Consider the following 24739-nt stretch of genomic DNA (forward strand, 5'->3'; position numbering starts at 1 on the left):
TTTTCTTTTTCTTCCTCAGTCAGCTGGAGAAAGTTGTGTTTTTCTAAGAATTTGTCCACATCATATAAATTTCAAATTATTGCCATATAGTTATTCATTAGTTTTTCACTTAACATTTGAATGTCTACAAGAAAAGTGATATGTTTCCAGTTTCCTGCCAAAGATTTCAAGGTTGGCTTTTACTTCTCTGAGTATAGTAAGCATGGTTGCTTTATAGTATATGCCCAGTAATTCCAATATTTGAAGTATCTGCGAAGTCCATTTCTTTTATTTCTAGTCACTTACATTCATGGAATCTCATATCTTCATGTGCATGGATCTTTAACTGTGGGCTGAATATTGTATTTGAAAATTTATCAGCAGGAGAAGCTTGTAGCCTAGGATGATAGTTACTCGCTCCATAAAATTCCATCTCCTTTGGCTAAGCACCATAAGTCTGGGTCTACCTTAATCCAAAACCAAAGCCTTGTGTCTCTGACTTACCCAGATGATGCAAAACTAGTTCACTCTTAGCCTAAGCATGCAGCCCTTCATGATTCCAGCTTGAGGTAGGGTTGACTGATCACTCTCTCTAACTTTGACCAAAAGCAATCAACTGACTTCTGCAGCCCCAGCTCCACACAATGACCAAAATCACAATTTACTATCTCAGGTGTTTTTCTGGATGAATTCCAAGTGCCCTCTGAATAAAAGCAGCCTTGGGTGCTTCATTCCCACCCTCCTTCAGATCTCTGCCCAACAGTTCTTCACCATCATGTTAATTATTTAACAAAGAAGGATTTTGTTAAGCTTTTGTTTATCTTCAGTGAGGTATGTCTGAGTTATCTAATCTGCTATTTTCTATAGGAAAAGCCATAATATAACTTTTATAAAGAGAAAAAATAGCTACGTTCTTCCAGAAATTAGTTATTTGTTATTTTGATTCCTTGTTAGCAACACTGAGGACCAGAGTCAGGCCCTCACTTCTGAGCAGATGGCTTCAGGATAATATCAGACTTCCTATCTACTTGGAATACCTAAAGGGCTAAGTTTGAGTTTCTTGGATTTCCAGGAGCATGATGCCACTAAAAGCATTAACACCTTTAAAAAAAATCTGGTTAGGAGGAATATTTAAAAAAAAAAAAAAAGCTCCATGGAAAAGATTTTTAAAGTCCTTGCAGGGCACGGTGGCTCATGCCTGTAATCCAGCATTTTGGGAGGCTTAGGCAGGCAGATCACTTGTGGTCAGGAATCCAAGACCGGCCTGGCCAACATGGTGAAACCCTGTCTCTACTAAAAAAAAAAAAAAAAATACAAAAATTAGCTGGGCTAGTTAAAATTAGCCCAGTTACTCGGGAGGCTGAGGCATGAGAATCACTTGAGCCCAAGAGACGGAGGTTGCAGTGAGTCAAGATCATGCCAGCCTGGGCAACAGAGAGAGACTATCTCCAAAAAAAAAAAAAAAAGAGAGAGAGAGAGAAAAAGAAATCCTTTAGGCTCTGGCATATTGAAAAATCCATTTTGTAAAAACTGGCATTTTCTCCTGAGGAAGAAAGAGTGTTTAGCCCAAAGAATTCATTCTAAGCTGAGGCATTATTGAAAATCAAAATAAAAGGTCTCATCTTTCTTACCAAGTTTATGAGTGGAGGAAATAGGAAGGTGAGGACAGCAGCAGGATATAACTCCGTATTTTAAAGTAATTACTGACTGAGCTGACTGCAAATTGTTTAAAAATGAAATGCCAAACATTGTAACATTTATAACCAAAAAGTTTTAAAGTTATTTTAAAACTGTTTCTAGTGATAGCTAGGGTCTATCAATAGTGGGGCCTAGTATCCTTTAATAGACAAGATTCACCTTTCCAACTAGAAATAAGAATATTTCTCCCATCTACTTTGGTAAATACAGCAAGTTTAACTCCAGCTTCACCTAATTATTTTTATCTTTCTTTTCTTCTACCTTTATTTTTCCCTCTACCTATTTTTTCTCACATTTTATGTCAAAAAAGTCAGCACCTGAAGCTTCTGAGCCCTTACTTTTTGCCCTTATGGTTTTTTTTTTTTTTTGGGCTGTTAGCACATCACATCTAGCCATAACCTTAGTACATGCGCACATGCACGCACACTTTAAAAGAAACTCAGTCATTTCAACACTGAAGAACGACTTGTTTTATTGTATTATCTACTCATAACAAATTACATTGCAATGAGAGATGTTTGCCATGCTACTAACAGAATTCTGGCTTATAATTTGGCCACTGGTGGCGGTAGCATAAAATGCATTAAAAACAACCCAGTGGCTCTTTGTAGGCATACTGTGAATGCAATGTGTGAACCTCTTGCTCCTGAAAAGATCAGACAAAGCTGAGGTTCAGGTAATTTGGAATGAAAACAATAAGAAAAAGCTCTGTTCTAACTGTTTTGAAAGCTATTTTGTGATAGCAAATTTCTCTGATCAGTATGAAGGGCCCTGAAAAACAAGCCAGGAGGGCCACAGATCTAGACATCTAAATATAAAGGATATATTTCATTTAGATCTCTCCCCTAACATAGAGAGACCAAGGTTTCATCTGAATGGATGCAATGGTGTCATAGTCTTGGCGCCTTTGAAATTAACTAAATGAAGTTTCATACATTATTTATCAGCTTGACATGTGATTTTGCTCCTTGCATAAACAAAAAAATTTCATTGCCATCTTAGTGGCTTGGGAAACTTGAAGGGGAGCGAGGGTGAAGAGGATGCTTCAGATTCTAGTGTACATCCTGGAAAAGAAGAGAATTGGGAGTCTATACTCACTTCCTTTGCCTGCAGAAATTGTCACGCTACTCAGAAAAAGAGTCTTTCAGGGGTTAAGTAAGCATACACTCTAGAAAAAAAAGAATCCAGTAAGATGGTATTAGGAGAAACCACTTCTCCAGAATTGCCAGGACAAGTGAAAGAAGGCAAATGAAGTGCTAAGCCCTTTGTCCAGATGAACAGGCAGATCTGGAGACTTAGAAATTCTTCTTCCCAGTTTTATTTCTGTGTAAATGAGATAGAAGAATAATTCTGTTGCATGATATCCTTCTGAACTGCTCAGCTATAAATCATTTGGCAGAGGTAGCTTCAGCAGTTTTGCCCACAACTTCCTTCCTGTCCTCTATTTATCATCTTTCCATAGACGCTAGAGAAACTCCAACTACTTTAGTTCCAGGAAGCATTCTTACCTCAGGAACCGAGTCAATAATAATAAAAATAAGCCGTATCACCTTAATAAGAGATCCAGGACTTTTCTCCTTAAGTATTTCCAACCATCAATGTGCCCCCTATTAGGATATGACTACAATAATTTTTATTATAGGTAGAGCAGCATTATTTTCTCAGGATCAGATCCCATTTCAAATGTGAATTGAAAGTACCGTACTACAAATCTATTGATTATTTTAAGGTCTGAAATTTGCAAGCTGGAATAGATTGAAAAGATTAAGATATATGTAATAAGCAGTACTCTTCCTACCCCAGTTGTAATCTATGATTAAAAAAAATAGTTTATTAACTTTTGGTAGTGGTATTTGTTGAGAAAAGTGTAGACAATCCAGAACAAGCTGAGTGTGCTCCCAAAGAGCAGAAAGTCAAGTTGATGCTTTGGCCCTGCATAAAAGCAGGTGGGAAAACCCACAATTGCTAAAACCATGATCAATCTCAGTGTCTGAGATAATTGATAAGTCTTCCAGTAGGCATTTGTGATTGGTGGTTAAAAGTTTGCCAGGGGAATCAGAAATTTTTTTTTTTTTTTTTTTTTTTTTTGAGATGGAGTCTCGCTCTGTCTCCCAGGCTGGAGTGCAGTGACGCTATCTCAGCTCACTGCAAGCTCCACCTCCTGGGTTCACGCCATTCTCCTGCCTCAGCCTCCCGAGTAGCTGATACTACAGGCGCCCACCACCACGCCTGGCTGATTTTTTGTATTTTTAGTAAAGACAGAGTTTCACCGTGTTAGCCAGGATGGTCTCGATCTCCTGACCTCGTGATCTGCCCGCCTTGGCCACCCAAAGTGTTGGGATTACAGGCAGAAGCCACTGTGCCAGGCCTAGAAATTTTTTTTTAAATGAAAGGAAGTTTTACAATAGAGGACTAGTGGAGTGAATAATACAAAGACTGACAAGACAGTTAGGCTGATCATTACAGCATTCTGATTATACTAGTTCTTAATGATGTGGGCAGTCCAGAATCTCCTGTCACTTGCAAATGAGCCTGACTCTGCAGGGGGGTTCTGTGCACTGCGGCCCATGACAAAGAGATGCTACTAGCATAGCAGGACTCTGAGCTCTCTAAGTCAAAGAAACAGAAGGAGGTGGTTTCAAAAGGTAAGGACAAACCAGGCATCACAATTCTTAAATTTCCTTTTCAAGAAATAAGATGTTTTCTAGTTACAAAAGTATCATGTTGCTGTTACAGAATTAGAAGGAATAGGGCACAAAGAAAACAACATAACCTGTAAGTTCAGCACCCAAGTATAATTACTCTATAACATTCTGAAGAATGGCCTTTTAGACATTTTTTTTTACCCCTAATGTATGTGTTATATAGCAGGTCCTCAAATAATGTCATTTCACTAAAACGTTGATGGGGAGTGGAGTTGATTCCCCACTGGGGCCACTGTCTGTGTGGATTTCCTGTGTTCTCCTCATGTCTGTGTGGGTTTTCTCCAGGTACTCCAGCGTCCTCCCACATCCCAAAGATGTGCACAACATGTTAACTGGCATTGTTTAAATGGTTCCAGTCTCAGCCAGTGTGAGTGTGCCCGTGTGCCCTGCGATGGAATGGATCCTGTCCAGGGCAGATTTCCACCTTGTAACCTAAGCTACCCAGAACTGCCAAGACAGGTTCTGACCACCTGTGACCCTAAACTGGAATCACTGGGTAAGTAATTATCTTACTTCTTCTTAACTAGTCTTTTTTAAAGTATACATAGCTCAGTTTATTTCAATGTGTAATATTTAAAGTGTTTGGGGTCTTTATTTGGAAGTTTGGTCATGTTTTCGTGACCAGAAATATGCAGTAGGAACTTAACTCTTGTTTGTATCAATTGGTCTCTGGTAAAATTAGATTCATTGGCCAGGTGCGGTGGCTCACGCCTATAATCCCAGCACTTTGGGACGCCAAGGCATGCAGATCACTTGAGGTCAGGAGTTCAAGACCAGCCTGGCCAATGTGGTGAAACCCTGTCTCTACTAAAAATACAAAAATTAGCTGGGCATGGTGGCAGGTGCCTGTAATCCCAGCTACTTGGAAGGTGAACCAAGATCGCACCATTGCACTCTAGCCTAGGTGACAGTCTCAAAAATAAACAAACAAATAAATAAGATTCATTATATGTCATTTCACTTAAAGACACAGTTTCTAAGAACTTATCGGCAACATTAAGTGAGAACTTACTGTATATTAAATTCTTTCTTTGAGACAGAGTCTCATTCTATCCCCCAGGCTGGAGTGCAGCAGCGTGATCTCGGCTCACTGCAACCTCTGCCTCCCAGGTTCAAGCAATTATCCTGCCTCAGTCTCCTGAGTAGCTGAGATTACAGGCATGTGCCACCACACCCAACTAATTTTTTGTATTTTTAGTAGAGACAGGGTTTCGCCATGTTGGCCAGGCTGGTCTCGAACTCCTGGCATCAAAGTGATCCACCCACCTTGGCTTCCCAAAGTGCTGAGATCACAGGCGTGAGCCACCACGCTCAGCCTGTATATAAAATTCTGATAAGTTTGCTCACAAACGCTTCTTACAGGTTTGAATTACAAATAATGATTAAAGCACAACCTCTCTTCAAGGCATTCGAGAGTAGAATTTAGCTCTAATGTAGGTTCATGTTGAATTTACCAAAAATAATAGAGTTCTTTTTGGAACAATGTCTCACCAATCAGGTAGTGAATCCCATGGCCTGGGCTCAGAAAGATGTAGACTTCTCAGTCAAGAGTTCTCACAAGATAAAGATAAAATTTTGTGTCTGTACTGGATAGACAGAAAAGCAAGGGAGAAGAGCTGCACGCTCCCTTTTGTGTGTGTTTTCCTGTTGGTGAGGATGAACACATATGGAGGTGTTTAAGCCATCTCCCAAACTGGATCTTTTAAAGGGCAAAGGGATTTACTCTCATGTATACTTAGGTAAACTTGATTCTATTTTTTAAAGGTATTGGATACCCAACTTGGCCATAGCAGACAGGAAGGGACATGTCTCTTCTATAGCAAGTCTCATTTTGTTCTCAGGATCAAAAAATCCCTTTGAAATGCACATAAAAGCATTGTCCAATCACTATCAGAAATAACAGCCAAAGCACTCTGACAAAACAAAAATTGATCTGTATATAGCCTCTCAGTGGCCTTTGGGTGAAAAATGCTGAACACTTTCATAGTGAACAGGTCAATGCACCCACTTGTCTGTGGGTGACACTTGTAGCGTGATTTCTCTTAGCAGGCTTTTTTTTAGCAAGGTCCTATGCAGAAGCAAACATCCTAGAAAGCCATATTAAAATAATTACATAGTTGAAAAAGTCTATTGGTATTAGTTACTCCAAAAATCTTCCAGATGGAAAACAGTATTTCCATGCTGAGTAGCAGAAAATGTGGGCATTCAACAAAAGACTGGTTGAACCTATTAAGGAAATACATATTGGGAGCCTGAGGGATGAGTATCATAGGCTGAACAGCCCTTCCCCTGCTGCAGCTATGATATCCCTGAACCGGACAACAATAGACGGCAGGTTCTTAAGCACTATCAAAAAATAGACATGTTGTGATACCTGGTGTCTAAAGCAACAGATCTCCTATCATGCCTCAGAATGGCAACAGCTTCAGAACTTGCCAGAGACCTGAACCTAAAACTACCTGCTATCCATCTCCTTTCAAACGCCTAAAGACCAGGGGAAGGGAATGGGCATTATTGTTTAATGGGCACAGAGTTTCAGTTTGAAAAAGTTCTGGAGATGGATGGTGGTGATGGCTGCACAACAAAGTGAAAATGCTTAATGCCACTGAATTGTACACTCAAAAATGGCTAAAATGGTAAATTTTATGTTATGTAAAATTTACCACAACATTAAAATAAAAAGCCTAAAAACCAAGCTGGGATGCATGACAGATTGTCTCAGGAACATGCTAACCATCCATCTGTCCAGATTCTACAAGCTGAATCACCAACAAGCTACAGACCCATCTAGAGATCCCCAGTGTTTTCACAGAATCACACCTTCATACTACGCCCTTTCTTTTGGCTGAGGGCAAACGTAAGACATGCCCGCATGAAGGCTAGGGCTACACATTGTATACCACTTTTGGAAATAACAGTTTATTTTGTTCAGTTTATATACTATTCAATCCCTTTAGAAAGATCCGCTATCCACTGAAAAATTTTTCCAAGTTTTTAGTCTATGATTTTTCTCCTGACCAAGAACTACTGTTTTAGGTATAAGAATTATGAAAACACAATCCCTACATTTCTATGTCATAGCATTACTTAGAGGATGCTTGGAGCTTCAATTTTAAGTTCAAGCCTTCTTACACCAAGTATACAACTATAAATAACTTCCTTTGCTGTTGCATTATGTTCTTATGTTTTCATTCTTTATGTTTTCATTCTTACGTTCTTATGTTTTCATTCTTTTTTAGTATCTTATTTTAAGGAACATCAATATCCTTAAAAGGTAGGTAGGTTACATAAGTGAATGAGAGGCCAATTACAGACTATACGATCACTCATACTGGAGATACATAGAGAAAAGGAACATGATCTGGCAACGTCTTGACTGTCCTATAATGTACTTTGGTTAAAGACTCCAAAAAACAACTGTGTAAATTGAAAAAAAAAAAAAAAAAAAAAAAAAGTTTCTTGCAGTGCCAAAAATTATGGCACCTGATTACACATACACTTAGGAAAAACAAACCATAATTACATCCCCATGATTCTAGAAGCACCAGGTAAAATAAGTCATTTGATGCTGCCCCAGTGAGACACACTAAAAGGTCAAACTAACCTTCTCCATCCATTTTTCTCTAAATCACAATGCAAATGAATAAATAAAAAGTTTCAGTACAAAAATTTTGTAGACAGTAATGCCTGGGTACCTATTCTTCACATTTCAGTAACTACCATATAAATCAAATTTTGTGCAAGATTAACAGTATCTTTATTCAGTAATTAGGTAGAAAAATAAGACTAATAGAAAGACAGGGGTAAAAGCTGCCTGGAACATGTTATGGTCTTAACACTAAAGTTGCCACATCAGAGTTTCCAGATCCTCTTACAGGATCATCTATGTGGGGAGGTAAGAAAAGAACTTAGGAAGATTTTTTAAAAAGCCTCAAATAACTTCTTATTACAACCTCACTAATATATATACTTCAAGCAAATTAATGAAATTGTTATTGATGATGTTAAAACATATGGGGGTGTTTCACAGACATCTAAAGACAAATGGTAATAATGTTCTGATAATTTTATACCTGCTCACTATTTTGGGCAAGCTATGTTAAATAATGAAAACTCAATATCCCACTTATTTTTAAGTTCATACTAACCCACAAACTATTTCCCCTAAGCAAACTTTACCTTGTACTTTACCAGTAAGCTTTGAAAGGGGGAAAAAAAAGGAGGGAGAGAGAATGAGCCTCTGAAGTAGAGAAACCAAACCTTCCTATATGTTTTGTGTGGCATCTTCTATACATTACTCGTGATCAACGTTGAGTTTTAATAGCAGTCTGATACTTGTTCAGTAACATATTACTCACCCATTTGAACATGGTTGATTGTGGGTAGTTTTAACTATCATGGATACCTATTTCCTAAAGATGTTTCACTTTATATCCTCATATTTTAGTGCAAAAGACCCACCTATGACTGCCAAAAAGTTTATGTACTTATTATAGGTTCAACATAAAAGGACAAAAATTTCACATTTGGCATTAGTCCCCATACTTCCAAAATGCCACATTCAACATCTCATGCCAAGATCTTGTGCTCATCAGCAATTTTTTGGAAATGCTCAGGGTACAAAATAGCTTACCTAACATATACAGATGAGCTAGAAAACTACAGTCTTGACTATTACACCGCTGCCACCCTTACCTGGTATTTTGAATCTCCAAAGAACTTAAGCTACAACCTCATCAGCAAATGTTACAAGCAAAGTGCTATATCAAAGTCATTTTCTCCTAGAAAGGAAAACAGTCAGGGAAGATGAGGGAGTAGAAAAGATAATTTACCTGCATCAATTTTCTGGAGAGCTCATTAGTGAGGAACTCTTCTTCTTTCTCATAATTTACAGCAAGGGTTTCTTTCTCCTTTTGCAAAGCCTGAATTTTCTTGAATAAAGTGTTACTAATGAATTCTTCTTCCTGCTCAGCCCTGGCTTGCTGTTTAAAAAAAAAAAAAAAAGGAAAGAACAAAACACATGTTAAGGAAACAGGAAATTTACTAATTGAAATATAGTTCTTATTTCCAGAAAGGGTACCCATTTTAAATAGAGCTCTATTTTTAGCTGTGAACCAACACACCCAAGAAATGCAAAACAGAGGAAGTCAGCAGAGTCTATAGAAATGAATATCACTATTATGCCAAAGAGTCCCCCTTTACTATGTGTGGTCCTTATTCTTGAAGTGATATTTCAAAGAAATTAGCCAAGATCACATTCCAGTTTTTATGAAACTGTCCCAAATCAATAACCAGAATACAGAAAGATCCTTCTAATGTAGCAGACGGGTCCAGTCCTGTGCTATGCACATCAATTCATGATAACTATCACAGGTTGCTACATCTCGACAGTTTACAATGAAAATATCTGGGCAACATTTTTTACTGGAGCAGAGCTCAACTCACTTAAAAGTAAAATTATATCACCTCCTTATGATGTCACTTAAAAGGTTTGGATAGGTTTGGATATGCCATTAAAAAGGCATTATGGGCCAGGTGCAGTGACTTACACATGTAATCCTAGCACTTTGGGAGGCAGAGGTGGGTGGATCACTTTGAGCTCAAGAGTTGAGACCAGCCTGGACAGCATGGCAAAACCCTGTCTCTATCAAAAATACAAAAAATTAGCCAGGCATGGTGGCACATGCCTGTGGTTCCAGCTACTTGGGAGGCTAAGGCAAGAGGATCACCTGAACCCAGAAGACAGAGGTTGCAATGAGCTGAGATCATGCCACTGCACACCAGCCTGGGTGACAGAGTAAGATGTTGTCTCAAAATAATAAATAAAATAAAAAATAAAAGGCATTACAAATGTACATGGACACATGTTCACTGAATAGCTGAATAATTACTAGAAAAAAAAATTACACCAAATGGCTGAAAACTAGTTATTAGGAGGTAGTGGAAATCTAGGGGTGAAGGGTAAAGGTGGGTGAGAGGGGCTTCGTTTTTTGCTTTATTTCCCTATTGGGAATTTTTTGGAGATGAAGTCAACAAGAGGGATTAGTGAATTTTAAAACCAGAAGAGAAGGGAGTCAGGCATTATTCAATGGAGATGAAAATATTCTTCTGCAGATACCCTCCTCTCTCCCTGAAAAAAAAGTTTTAATAGATTAGGCTCATTATTATTCTGTCTAAACAGAAAAGCCTAACCATCTTTGAAGGAAATTAATCTTTTTGGAAAGGGCATCCATGTTTCAAACAAACTCACCTCTATTTAGAGAACTTTTTAAACCACAACATTTTGATTCATTTATACCAAATAATGCATTTGTTTTATCTGTCAAATCAAGGGAGGAAGAGCCACATGAATTCCAAGCCTCCGGCACCTGTCATTTATAATATTCCAAGAGAACCAGACAGGCAGAAGACAAAAGGGCACCCACATTAAACAATTACCACCTCTTACTGTAAAAGGCTCCGACAATCAATCCCAACTCTGGCAGTTTCGATTTCTGTATATACTCGCCAGCTTCCCCAATATCCACACACTCTAATATCCACGGTTTCTGTAGAGTCCACCCTCCCTGCTCCCCATCACTGTGGCCCTAGAGGAGGTATGCCAGCTTCTGGTACTGCTTGCTGAGCAATTCTACAAAGAGAGCCACACACAGTACACAGACTGAAAAACAGAGCTACACAAACACAAACAGTGGAGGCTTTGGGAGAAGGCCCAGTACTCACATTTTGAAAGCCATTCTGGGGTAGTCCAAGAGAGCTAAGCAACAAAGACAAAATTCTTCAGCTAATAAATTTGCATTGCCAGCCAAGGCACCCAGTGAGCAGTCCATAGGGTCCCCCAGTGGTTCTCTTACATACCTCCTATTTCATTAACGCTTCTCAATGTTTTACTCTTTCCACTATAGTCAAGGAAAACTGCTGAGAACTCATACTTCTCCCCCTTTAAATCAATCCCCACTTGCCTTCTGAACTCTCAAACTTCAGGATTTCACACTAGTGCCATAGGCAGGAATCCAAAGTATTTATTTAAGACATATTTGACACATACATATCTAAGCCTGCCATCTATCCAAGCTACTTGTTTTTCTGGTTTTGACCGACAAAGTCCTATATGATTTGAATTCTGACTATTCTAAAAGTTAAAGAACAGAAAGGCTGAGAGGAACTGTAGTGCTCTTGCAGGTGATTCTAGACTTGGCATTCAAAAGGGTGTTTGCCATAAACTCATTTCATTATCAGATCAGACTCAACTTCTTGCACATTAACACACATTTAGTATTTTAGATAACTGGTAAATTTTATTATAAGTAGTAAAAGTGAAGTGGACTCAGAGGCTAGGCAGATCACCTTTCCCTTTACACAGGGGCCTAGAAGTGATAAATAGAAAAATAACAAACTAAGAGATTATTCTTGTGAGAAGTTGAAAATCAACCTTAAGAGTTTATTTGTGAAGCCACCCATCCCCAACTCATCTAGCTACTAAGTCATAGAGACAGGAGATTTCACTGTAACATAAAAAAGAACTTTCGGTAGAAAGTAGATTGTGGCTCTAGGCCAGGCGCGGTGGCTCATGCCTGTAATCCCACCACTTTGGGAGGCCAAGGTGGGTGGATCACGAGGTCAGGAGTTCAAGACTAGCCTGGCAAAGATGGTGAAACCCCATCTCTACTAAAAATAAAAAAAATTAGCTGAGCATGGTGGTGAGTGCCTGCAATACCAGCTACTCGGGAGGCTGGGCCAGAGAACTGCTTGAACCCGGGAGGCGGAGGTTGCAATGGGCCAAGATTGTGCCACTGCACTCCAGGCTGGGTGACAAAGTGAGACTCTGTCTCAAAAAAAAAAAAAAAAAAAAAACAACAACAACAACAAAAAAAACCCAAAAAAGAAAGTAGATTAGTGGCTGAAGCGGAGGGGATGGGGAATGACTGCTCATGGCTACACGGATTCTTTTTGGGGTGATGAAAATGTTCTGGAATTAGGGCTAATACTTTGTACAACCTTCCCAATATACTAAAAACCACAGAACTATATACTTTAAAAGGGTGAATGTTACAGCATGTGAATTGAATTATATCTTGATTTTTAAAAAAGGACTCATAATCAACACACTGTATTCATAGAGGACCAGTTTCCTTTGCATTTCTTCCCAAGGACAGCAGCAAAATGTAAAAATGAAGACAGCTAGGCCTGCTCTAAATGTGCCTTCCAAAGATGTGTTACGGGTCCTGGGAGGCCGAGGCTTTGGCAAACAAAATTATTCACTGTTTTAGAATAGCTACTTATTTCTAAGCGAAGCTCATTAATAGAAAATGCCACTCTCAGGACCACCAAATGAACATGAGAAACTGTTCTGGTGCAGCCTGTTAAAATCTGGCTAACTTAACAAAGGGTTAACATGGCCTAACACAGCTTTAATCACAGGCCTCCTTTAGCAAAGATTTTGCCAGTGCTTAGGTCTAATTGGGGGGTGTTATTCTGCCTCTTCTGGCATCTAAACACCCAGAGAAAACATCAGTACAAGATTTCCAGGTCCTCCAAACGTAAAACCCCAGCTCCCTCTTTTTCCAGTTGGTGCAGATCATCTTAGGAATGAGCATATAAACGAGTACAAAGGGCAAAATGCTATATCCAATACAGCCTCAGGTAAAAAAAAAATTAAATGGATACAGTGTTCTGACAATATGCATAAACTTAATTACCAGAGAATGAACTATGCATCATAAAAAAAGTATTACGTGTCCGTTTGACTTCTCCCTGCAGATTTCTCCCCATATTACATGCAGTATCATCACAATCTCTTAGTCCTGTTTGTTCTCCCCAATCCCAAGGCAAGACTTTTTATTCAAGCTGTAAAGCAAATTACCTTTCCAAGGTACTGCCCCAAAAGCAGCCAGCAAGGAGCCAGGTAGACAGTGGCCTACAAGCAAAGAAGCAAGACCCAGGTACCATTCACAAGGCATGAAGGTGCACAGAGGGAAGAAAAAACAGCCTACCTCATAAAATCTCATTATCAGGCTTATCAATATATTTCCTTTTTACCTAAAATGCTTGCAAGTCTCAGCATATCTAAATACATCCCAATTCAAAATTAAAAATCTATCTGCAAAGCTAAATAAATGAAGCAATGTTTACCTATAGCTCTGTAAATTCTCAAATGAAAATGTGAACAAAAAAATCAGGAACTCTTTGAAGGAAGAAACATTTTCCTACTGTTTTCTCTGTACGGTAGACTGGGAAAATCTGGAGGAAATAGAAAAATTTATGATATTTTCCTGTTCCATATTCAGGTTCTAGCTGCTATATTTAGAAGTTAAATTTGGTATAATCATAATCAATTATTTGTGTAATTTAACACCTTGCCCCTCACCCAGCAGTAATCACTGTCTGTTAATGTGAGGATTAGACCACAAAGCATCTCTTCATCATTCTTTTCCCATCCTACTAAAATCTAATAAAAAGGGAAATTAAAGGGAGAGTAGGAACAGGAGAAATTTACGAAGTCCTGTGGGAAAAATAAACACCAAAAAAATTACAGAAAATATTTTATCCTGAGTCACCACATATTTAGGCAACCACACTCTAAATTAAATTAGCATAATTTTCTGCAGATAAGGAAAACACAGTTTGTTCTGACCCACTGCTACCATGATCTGAGCACAAATTTGATAGGAGATTCTAATATGATTGTTTAGTGTTTCTGTTCTTTTATCAATGGCATTTTCGAGATCAAGGGTTAGTACAGAAAGAGTTTAAAAACCCTTCACGATAGCACTCAACCACTGAAGAGAAAATCCAAGTGCCAAAACCAAAATCACGTAGGGTGGTGCAATTCATAATCTAGTAAGCATAAGAAAAAGAACGGTTCTCCAAAGCAAGAAATGACAGACAAACATCTACTTGATAGCAGCCCTATGGATATGGTCAAAAGAAAGTTCAAGTGCCTACCAAGATAACACATTTGCACAGATTTTTTTTTTTTTAAAGAATTACTTTTAAGTTAGTTGATGACTTGTTTTAATAACAAAGAATCATGAAACTAAGACATCTTGAAGCTTTAAGAGTCCAGACAGGCTCGATTTATTATTCTCATTATTTAAGTTTACTAGTTTGTTGTCTAGTCACAAATTAATGATCTTAACATCTCAGTTTAAAATAGCATCTGAAACCACATTATTAGGATAGCAGGGACCACCCAACACACAGGCAACTGAATAAAAACTTGTTCTGTTTAAACTGTCCTTTCCTAGGTATACTATTGTACATAATGATTGTTCTGGGAGATGGTCAGAGTTTAGCAGAACCCCTCATGACCAATGGATGGCAACTCTTATAGGATTAGCTTAACTGTCAGTCACAGCAATGGGTTTATCAACACCAACCACTGTCCTGCAGACCTCTGTTTAATATTTAAGTGCCGGTGCAGCAGGGGTAGGTAACAGATGACACAGAGGATAAGCCTGTATGTGCCTTTATTTTTTCTATTAAAAGAAGCAAGAAGAGGATTTCAGTCACATGCCTGAGAATTACAATTCTCCATTTAGTCTTTGGAAGCCCTAGACTAGTATACGCTTCCTCTGCATACTGCACACTAGCTCACAATAAAAGCAACTAATAGTTGATAATTGAAGCATTCGTATTATTTACTCTATTCCAGTATTGCCAGCAAGTCACCAATATACACAGGGATTGGAGCAGAATCATTATTAGCCTTGGCAAATGCACTAATTCTGCCTCAGATACTAAGCCTAGGTCATTGTTACAGGACTGCAGAGCAAGAGAGAAAATAGCACCACAGAGTGACTTTCTGGATAAGAATTCTTAAGTTACTAAATTTTACCAACTGTGGTTTCTCTCAAACCAGCTTTCATGAAAGACCAGGTAGTCGTCACTGCCCACCCCCATCTGCAGCGGACAGACACATGTCCTTCTGGGCATGTCCTACTGCACATGACTAGAACACAGCTTTGCATACACACCTCATCGTGTCAGTTCAAAAACACTCAACCTGGTCCACGCCTGGTTCAAGAAGATGGGTCCACTGGTCACTTGCTTGGATACAGAGCAATGAAAAATTGCTAAAAAAGTAGCTAAATATTTACACTGGATTTATTAACTTATTTCCTTATGGGCAAGGGACACATAGTTGAAGTACTAGCCTGCAGACCACCCTTTAGAGGAGGTTCATAGACACTGTCAGACTTGACTCACACTGCCTGGTTTACAAGGTGGCTGTGCCTTTGTCCCCTAGGTTCTATGACCTAGGGGAGTCATAGAACCTCTTCAGGGTGCTGCTTTCTCCTCTAAAGTGAAAATAAGGGCACCTCCCTCTGGGTTAGTTGTGAAGATAAACTAATTCACATAAAGAGCTTATCCTAGTGCCTTGCATGTGTTAGCACTAAAAAGATACAAAAAGGGTTAGGGAGGGGACATGAACAGAAGGATTAACGAGAAAACAAGGAAGTTTTCTGGAAAAAAAAAATGTGTGTGTGTGTATGAAGGTAAAACAATCTTTTTTTGTTTGTTTTTTTTTTGAGATGGAGTCTCGCTGTCGCTCAGGCTGGAGTGCAGTGGCGCGATCTCAGCTCACTGCAAGCTCTGCCTCCCGGGTTCATGCCATTCTCCTGCCTCAGCCTCCCGAGTAGCTGGGACTACAGGTGCCCGCCACCACGCCCAGCTAATTTTTTGTATTTTTAGTAGAGACGGGGTTTCACCGTGGTCTCGATCTCCTGACCTCGTGATCCACCCGCCTTGGCCTCCCAAAGTGCTGGGATTACGGGCGTGAGCCACCGCGCCTGGCCAAAACAATCTTATGTTGTGTTCTCAAACAAATCATACAAAAGACACAAACCACTATAAATAAGTTATAGCAGAAACAATCTATTTTGGATCCCATATATATGCACTAACTCCCCTAAATCCTCATCATTCACTAGGCTTCAGATATTCAAATTCTCAGAAACTATAAAATAACTTTATAAAACATTTAGAAAACAAAATATGATGATGAGCAGCAAGAAACTAACACAAAAGATCAGGCAGGTTTGAAAAGAAAACAGAACTTCTTAAAATAAATGTTTAGATTCATTTTGGGTTTTCCACTTCAATAGCAAATCTGACACCACCGAATAGCAAAAAAAAATAACCAAAGACAAACCTAACAATCCAAAATATGGCACAAAGAAGCAAGATGATGGAAAATGAGAAAGATTATCAGAGCACATAGGAAGGAAAATGAAAAGATTTAATACACATGTAAGTAAAGACTAAGAAGACAAGTACAGAGAGAAAGAGGGAAAGAGTAACTGAAGATGATGGCTGGGAATTTCCTAGAACTAATGAAAGGCATAATTCTAGAGATACAGAAACCACCTCTTTGGGAGGCTGAGGTGGGCATATCACTTGAGGCCAGGAGTTCAAGACCAGGGTGCCCAATGTGGCGAAAGCCCATTACTACTAGAAATACAAAAATTAGCTGGGTGTGGTGGCGCACGCCTATAATCCCACCTACTCGGAAAGCTGAGGCATGAGAATTGCTTGAACCTGGGAGGCAGAGGTTGCAGTGAGCCGGTTTTGTGCCACTGTACTGCAGCCTAGGCAACAGAGCAAGATTCTGTCTCAAAATAAAGTAAAATAAAATACCTTAAGCCACTCTGGGTGGAACAGTAAACCCTCCAATCCCAGAGTCCAGGCAAAAAAGGCACTGCTTCAGCATGAGAGGCATAAGCAAAACTGGCCTGTGTGTGAAGCAAAGGTAGGAAACCCTCCCATCCCCAGGACTCAGACACAGATCCAATGCCCCCGAGGAAAGGCTGGAAACTCTTCTGCCCATACACACGTCAGATTCAAGGCAGTTTGACTACCAGATGAAGAAGGGAAGAGGAATGATGAGGAGACCCTATCTCCATGACCCAGGTACCAGGGCCTACCTTAAACTGGATCAGAAGAACTGAGAACCATTCCCCTGCCTCTACAATGAGCCCAGATATGAGATCTAAACCACCAATGGTAATCTAATGCTGAAGAAGGGGCCAGGGCTAGATTATACTGTAGCTCAGGCATTTGAGAACTTCTAAAAAAGGTGAGAACATAAAGCAAGAACACTGAGGAAAGTGGGGCACTCCAGGCACTATTTTAAGTATAAGGTAACAGCAGTTCACAGCTGGAAGAATTAAAAACCTGTGGTAGAATGAAGGAAATAACACGAAGACCCAAACCCAACTCAATTACTGATCAAATTAACTCACAATCCCGTATACATGACCTAATAGAAGAAGAGGTGTGCTCATTTCTAGGCATAAAAACTGCTGGGCACGATGGCTTACGTCTGTAATCCCAGCACTTTAGGAGGCCAAGGCGGGTGGATCACTTGAGGCTCAGGAGTCCAAGACCAGACGTCAACATGGTGAAATCCCATGTCTATGAAAAATTTAAAAAGTAAGCTGGGTGTGGCTGGGCACGGTGGCTCATGTCTGTAATCCCAGCACTTTGGGAGGGCAAGTTGGGTGGATCACTTGAGGTCAGGAGTTTGAGACCGGCCTGGCCAACATGGTGAAACCCCGCCTCTACTAAAAATGCAAAAACTTACCTGGCCGTGGTAGCGAGCACTTGTAATTGCAGGCGCGAGAATTGCTTGAACTCGGGAAGTAGAGGTTGTAGTGAGCCAAGATCTCGCCACTGCATTCCACCCTGGGTGATGGAGTTAGACTGTCTCAAAAAATAATAAAAATAAATAAATAAAAAATAATCTGGGTGCAGTGGTGTGTGCTTGTGGTCCAGCTACTCAGGAGGCTGAGATGGAAGGATCACTTAAACCCAGAAAGGTCGAGGCTGCGGAGAGCCTTGATCGTGCCACTGCACTCTAGCCTGGGCAATGGAGTAAGACTTCATCTCAGAAAACAAAACAATTTACCTTGGTCTCTACTGGTCTTCTACATACAATGTCTGGCATTCAATCAAAAATTACCAAAAAAAAAAAAAAAAAAAAATCAAAAGAATGTAAAAACAAAATCAAGATATAAGACAACAGAAAAGACTCAGAGATGACCTAAATGTAGGAATTATCATACAGTGATCTTAAATAACCATGCTTAAGATGTTTAAAGATCTAATGGAAATGGTAAACAACATACATAAACATATGGGAAATTTCACTGAGATAGAAACCAGAAGAGTTAAATGGAAATGATAGGAATTAAAAAACTAATCAGAGATGAAGAATTCCTTCAATGGGCTCATTAGTAGATTTGGCATGGCTTAAGAAACTTTACCCAGTAAACTGAAAGATAAGTCAATAGAAATTATTTTAACAAATAAATTGAAACAAAGAGTGATGGAGGTGAAGAACAAACAGATTACCCATGGGTTATCAAATGGTCTAGCAATTCTTTTCTTCTAATACTCCAGTTACACTAATAAGATAGAAGACTTGATATGGCAAAAGTTTCTTCCAAAATTAATGAAACAGAATGAACCACAGATCCAAGAAGCTCAGAGAGTCCCAATCAGGATAAATTCAAAAGGAACAGAAAACAGACCCATCTCCCCAAATAATTATAATCAAACTACAGAACATCGAAGACAAAAAGAAAATCTTCAAGGCAGCCAGAGAAAAAGGACAGTATAAAAATAGTGAAAAGGCAGCTGTGAAACTGAAGGATACTTATAATACATTATAACAAACAAGTGACTCGTATCCTACATGAAGAACAACTTGATAAAGAAATATAACCGCTGGCCCAGCATGGTGGCTCATGCCTGTGAACCCAGCACTGTGGGACCCCGAGGCAGGTGGATCACCTGAGGACAGGAGTTCAAGACCAGCCTGACCAACACAGTGAAAGTCTGTCTCTGCTAAAAACACAAAAAATTAGCCAGGCATGGTGGTGCACGCCTGTAGTCTCAGCTACTCAGGAGGCAGAGGCATAAGAATCGCTTGAACCCGGGAGGTGAAGGTTGCAGTGAGCTGAGATCATGCCCCTGCACTCCACTATGGGCGACAGAGCCAGGATCTGTCTCAAGAAAAAAAAAAGTATATATATGTATATATATATATGTGTGTGTGTGTGTGTATATATATATACATACACACACACACATGCATATATATGTATATAGGTATACATATAACCTCTTGTATGTATGTATACATATATACATGTGTGTATATATGTATACATATAACCTCTTGTATGTATGTATACATATATACGTGTGTATATATAACCTCTGATGGGAAAATAACATAAGCAGGCATTTTTAAAAATGAAGATTTGAATGACAAATTATTAAAAGTTCATAATCACCCTCAGAAGTAGTTAAAAAGATTTAAGATCACAATATCTGATTGTGATATTGTGATTAAGATCACAATATCTGACATCCCAGACTGACAAAAATTAACAAGTTTGATAATATCAAGTGTTGACAAGTATGAGGATCAGTGGGAATTCTTATATATGACAGTGTACATTGGTACAAATATTTTGAAAAACTAAATATTTTTGTACTCTACTATGTAGCAGTTCTACTGCTAGGTATATGCCCTACATAAAACTCTTCCATGTATAGAAGAAAGCAGTTGTAACATATTCATTGTGTTGTTAAATAAATTAAATTCATTGTGTTCCTTAAATAAAATACTGGAAACACCCCAAATACCTATTCAGAAGAAAAACAGTATATTCACACAGAAAATTAAAAAGCAATGAAATCAAAAGAAATACGTTAAATACAATATGAATAAAGCTAAGAAACACAGTATGCTGTGAAAGAAATTGCAAAAAAATACATTTTTTAATAAACTAAAGAAACAGAAGAAATGATATATTGCTTAGAGATACACTTATGAGATGAGGAGGTGGGAGGAACAGAATAGGAATGAAATTCATAAGTAGATGCAATAGTATCAGTACCATTCCTGAGTGGCAGGAATCCAGGTGCTCATTTTGTCATGCTTTATAACTTACACGTGTTATATGGTCCACTTATTCTTTTGTTTGAATAAAATATTACGTAATGAAAATGTTAAACAACGTTATAAATATAACTTGGTGGATAAATCATTTTCCCTCTTAGAATTCATAGATGTTACAATACAAAGCTCAAAAATATTATGCTACATGATAGAAGCTTGATGCCAAAGACCACATATTATATGACCCCATTTATAGAAAATGTTCAGAATGGGCATATTTATAAAGACAGAAAGATTTGTGGTTGTGTAGGATTGAGGCAGGGAAGGCTGGGTGGTGGGGAGAGGGATAGCCAGTGCTAAAACTAGATTATAGTTCAACTCTGTAAATATAATAAAAACCACTGAATTGTACATTTTACATGTGTAACTTTTATGGTATATAAAATTCTATCTCAATAAAGCTGTTTTTTAAAAAAGCATTCTCTATAACATGCATGCTTTTCATATATCAGAGATATCAATGAAATATAAAAATGTGAAATGACCTTAGAAAGCAAGGAGATACAGACTTAAATATATGACATAATTCAATAAAACATGAAAAAGCCCTAACTTTACATCACTGTAACAATTCACTGTAAAAAATGGGGCATATCTAATACTTATCACTTTGATATATTTAGAAAAATAGCTAGCCCATCGTTCAAATATCATTTCTACTATAGTTATAGGCACATTCCAACTTATAAATGCTCTAAAAGTCACAAATGTTCTAATTTATAAGTTGGTTGTTAGGATAACATTTTCTATAACAACAACATAAACTGCAGTTAGTTCCCATGGCCAGCTTTAAAAAACTCATTCATGCCATGACTGAATTCTGCTATGAAAAGTAGCCTGAATCTGGGTCCTAAAAGCAGAGATTCAAAGTAGAAGAAAGTTCCCCCCACCTTTAAGTATGGAACCAGTTTAAGGCATAATTTTCAAAAGCTACCTTGGTAGTTTCTTATTCTTCCTCTCAGAATTCTTTATCACCTACTGCTACACTTATCAGATGCACAGTCCACTCAAATTGCTAAGTCCCTAACCCCAGTAAAGCATAACAACCAAACAATCCTTTCCCGAAAATAAATCATGCCCACAAATCAGCAACCTTCCTTTCCTTACAAAACAAAGCTAGCACCTAAAAACCCTTTCAGTGGGCAACGGAGAAGAAAGGAATCAGAATGATCCAAATTATTAATATACTAAGATGTGAAAGGCTTTCTTAACCCTGATGATTGTTCTGCGGAGTGTAGGAGGGCATGATAGGATCCCTGCCAGAGTATTTTCTGCCAGAACAAGCTTATTCAATCAGTTACCTATTGTTATGTAACAAACCATGCCAAAACTTAAGGCTATAAACAACAACGATGTATTGTCATTACTCTATGGGTTAATGGGTGGTTTCTTGGCTGGTTTCACTGGGCTCACTCACATGGCTGCATTCAGGTGGAGGTTCAGCTGAGACCCAAGATCAAAGCCAAGATCAAGGGATAGGAAACAGACTCCCACCTCTTAATGACAGAAACAGTATAGACCTCCTCAGATGTATGCATGATATATAAAAAAGAGATCAGACAAAAAAGGGCTGTGCCTAACAAGTCTCAAACCACACACATTTGTAAGAACAAGAGTCACAAACTACAAGGGAGCAATGAGTATATCGGTGTTCTGTGTTTGTGATTCACATCAACGATTAACTTAATACACGATCTTCAAGTTGATCAAATTACTACCTCCAAAACATTTTAGCTCAGAAGCTACTGGGGAAGTTCTTCACTGCCCTTGGATGATGTGTTGTTAATTATGGAGGCCTCTAACCAGCTTTTTACGAGAAACCTATCAATGCCCCACCCTCTACATCTCTACCTATCCCTGACACCGAGGTTTCCAACCCTGGCCCAGGGGCAATGGCTAACACCTGAAGACTGGGATATAACATTCCAACAGCTATACATGCTTGGAAAACCTGAGGTGTTTCTCAGTTGCACCTGTGCAGAGAAAAGGAGGGAATCAGACACCTCCTAACTTCAAAGAATCAACAGGGGGAGCTCTGTGATAAAGTGACCTCTGCAACAGAAAGTAGGGCCAATTACACACAGAGATCACTACCAAATCCAAGGCTCCTCCCACCCTTTCCCAGCAAGGTGCATTCCCCAAGACAGAGAATCTTAAAGGAAATTAAAAACAACAAAACAAAATAAAAATCCAAGCAAAGAATAAAACCCACTGGCAGTTGATCTCTATTTGGAGGTTGACTGATTGTAAAATGATTGCTAAAGAATATTATTCTGGCTGGGCACGGTGGCTCACGCCTGTAATCCCAGCACTTTGGGAGGCTGAGGCGGGCAGATCACGAGGTCAAGAGATAGAGACCATCCTGGCCAACATGGTGAAACTCTGCCTCTACTAAAAATACAAAAATTAGCTTGGGCGTGGTGGCCCGTGCCTGTAGCCCCAGCTACTTGGGAGGCTAAGGCAGGAGAATCACTTGAACCCGGGAGATAGAGGTTGCAGTGAGCGAGATGGGGTCACTGCACTCCAGCCTGGCAACAGAATGAGGCTCCATCTCCAAAGAAAAAAAAAAAAAAGAATATCATCATTCCAGATTAAATACTGGGCATGCATCACTCACTGTGTGCCTAATGCAAAGCTTCTCTACACCAGGAACCCTAAATTTCTAAGTAAATTCCTACAACTTCTGACATGGGCAGGGTGAACCTCAACACTAGCCCCAGAAGTTTTCCTTCCATCTGCCCCCTCTCCCCGTGCCCCATAATAAGTTCCCAACCAGAACTGCTGCCAAGTAGAAAAATAAGCTACAATCACTCAATTTCTAAAAGTTAACATCTATGATGGAGAATCTCCTGCATGGGAAGCACCATGTAGATGTCACACTGCATACCACAGACACTGTCCCCCACCCTGAAGGGGTATATAATCCTCCTAGCAATTAAAGAAAAGCAACATCATTAATCCATACATTTCGCAATTGGCCTTGGAATGATCTTGTCTTGGCTACATAAATAGCCTCAAGAATAAAGAGATTTAAAATGGGATTAAGCTGCACAGAGGAAAAAGCTAAGCATTTTTATCTACTACAGTAACAGAAGAAATACAAGAAACTACTCAAGGCCTAAGGTCTGGCACATAAGCATCCAAACACCTACTGAATAGGGAGGAGCATAAACATGCAGAAATATACCAGCTGTATATATGCATATACTCGTATAACACTGGACAATCCTCCTTGCTAATAGAGGAGAATGTTTAAGTATTGACTGTATTTCTGGCACCATGGCAGGCTCTTCCATACAGTATCACATTTAATCCATACACTGACTCCACACATTTCAGCCTCACATCGTATACAGGGAAACTAGCTCAGAGAGGTCAAGCAACCTGCCTGAGGATCTCAGCTACAAAGTTATGAGGGCTATGATTCAAGCAAACCCTGCAATGGCTCCAAGGCTCCTAGTCCTTCTATGGTCTAAACTCAACAATCCAGTAACAATACCTTCCTCTGATCCAAAGGCTGCAGCATCATTCTCCAAAAGTCACTAACTTGCCACAAAAGTCAACATTATTTATGCTGCTGTCAGTGCCTGAACATCACAAAGCAGCTCATCTTCAGAATGACATGCCCTGTAATTTGCTTTCTCAAACTGAGGGTAACCAAATGTTGGGTGACCAACAGGTACTCTTTCAGACTATCAAAAGAGCCACTTTCTGCTATCGCTGCCATCACTTCAGGTAGTAGAATACATATTCCCTGATGGCATACATGCCATACATAGTGTTCCTGTGTGTTGACAGCAAGCTCTTGTAGGGTAAATGCACCAGAAAGCAGTAACTTAAGCACATCCCCAGAATGACCCATATGGCAGAGGCACCTGAATGTGTGTTCTGAGATAGGGAATTCTGGAGTGGCCAGCCTGGAAGCTCACGTCTTGTAGACCAAAAATAAAATTCGAAGCCTCCCCCCAACCACCTGATGGACCCCTTCTCTCAGCCAAGGGCATCCCAAAGTTAGCCTGAAAAACTGATTCAGGCCATGATGGAAGAGAGGGTCAGACATGCCTCATTATACCCTCCTCCCTTTTTGAATTCAGGAAAAGCCAACCAGCATTAACATCAACATAGACCTTAAGTCTGATAAGAAACATTTACAGTCTATTCTCTCTGAAGCCTGCTACTTTGGAGGCTTCATATGTATGATAAAACTGCAGTCTCCACAACTCCTTAACATAACGCAGACATTCCTTTCTATTGATAACTTTTTCAACCAATTGCCAATCATTTCTTTGTTTGTTTTTGAGACAAGGTCTCATTCTGTCACCCAGGCTGAAGTGCAGTGGCGCTATCATGGCTCACTGCAACCTCGACTTCCCGGGCTTGAGTA

The 24739-nt window shown here is 39.2% G+C and overlaps 1 protein-coding gene across 1 annotated transcript in view; it reads right to left on the minus strand.

The window, feature by feature from the left end:
- Positions 1-24739, minus strand: part of CCDC6 (coiled-coil domain containing 6) — a 118774-nt gene that overhangs the window by 53860 nt on the left and 40175 nt on the right. Inside the window, exon 2 of the mRNA XM_030797984.1 lies at positions 9215-9364. Within this exon, the coding sequence (XP_030653844.1) occupies positions 9215-9364 (150 nt within the window). The remainder of the gene's footprint in view (positions 1-9214; positions 9365-24739) is intronic.

The sequence above is a fragment of the Nomascus leucogenys genome, chromosome 18, assembly GCF_006542625.1.
Source record: "Nomascus leucogenys isolate Asia chromosome 18, Asia_NLE_v1, whole genome shotgun sequence".
Lineage (NCBI taxonomy): Eukaryota > Metazoa > Chordata > Mammalia > Primates > Hylobatidae > Nomascus > Nomascus leucogenys.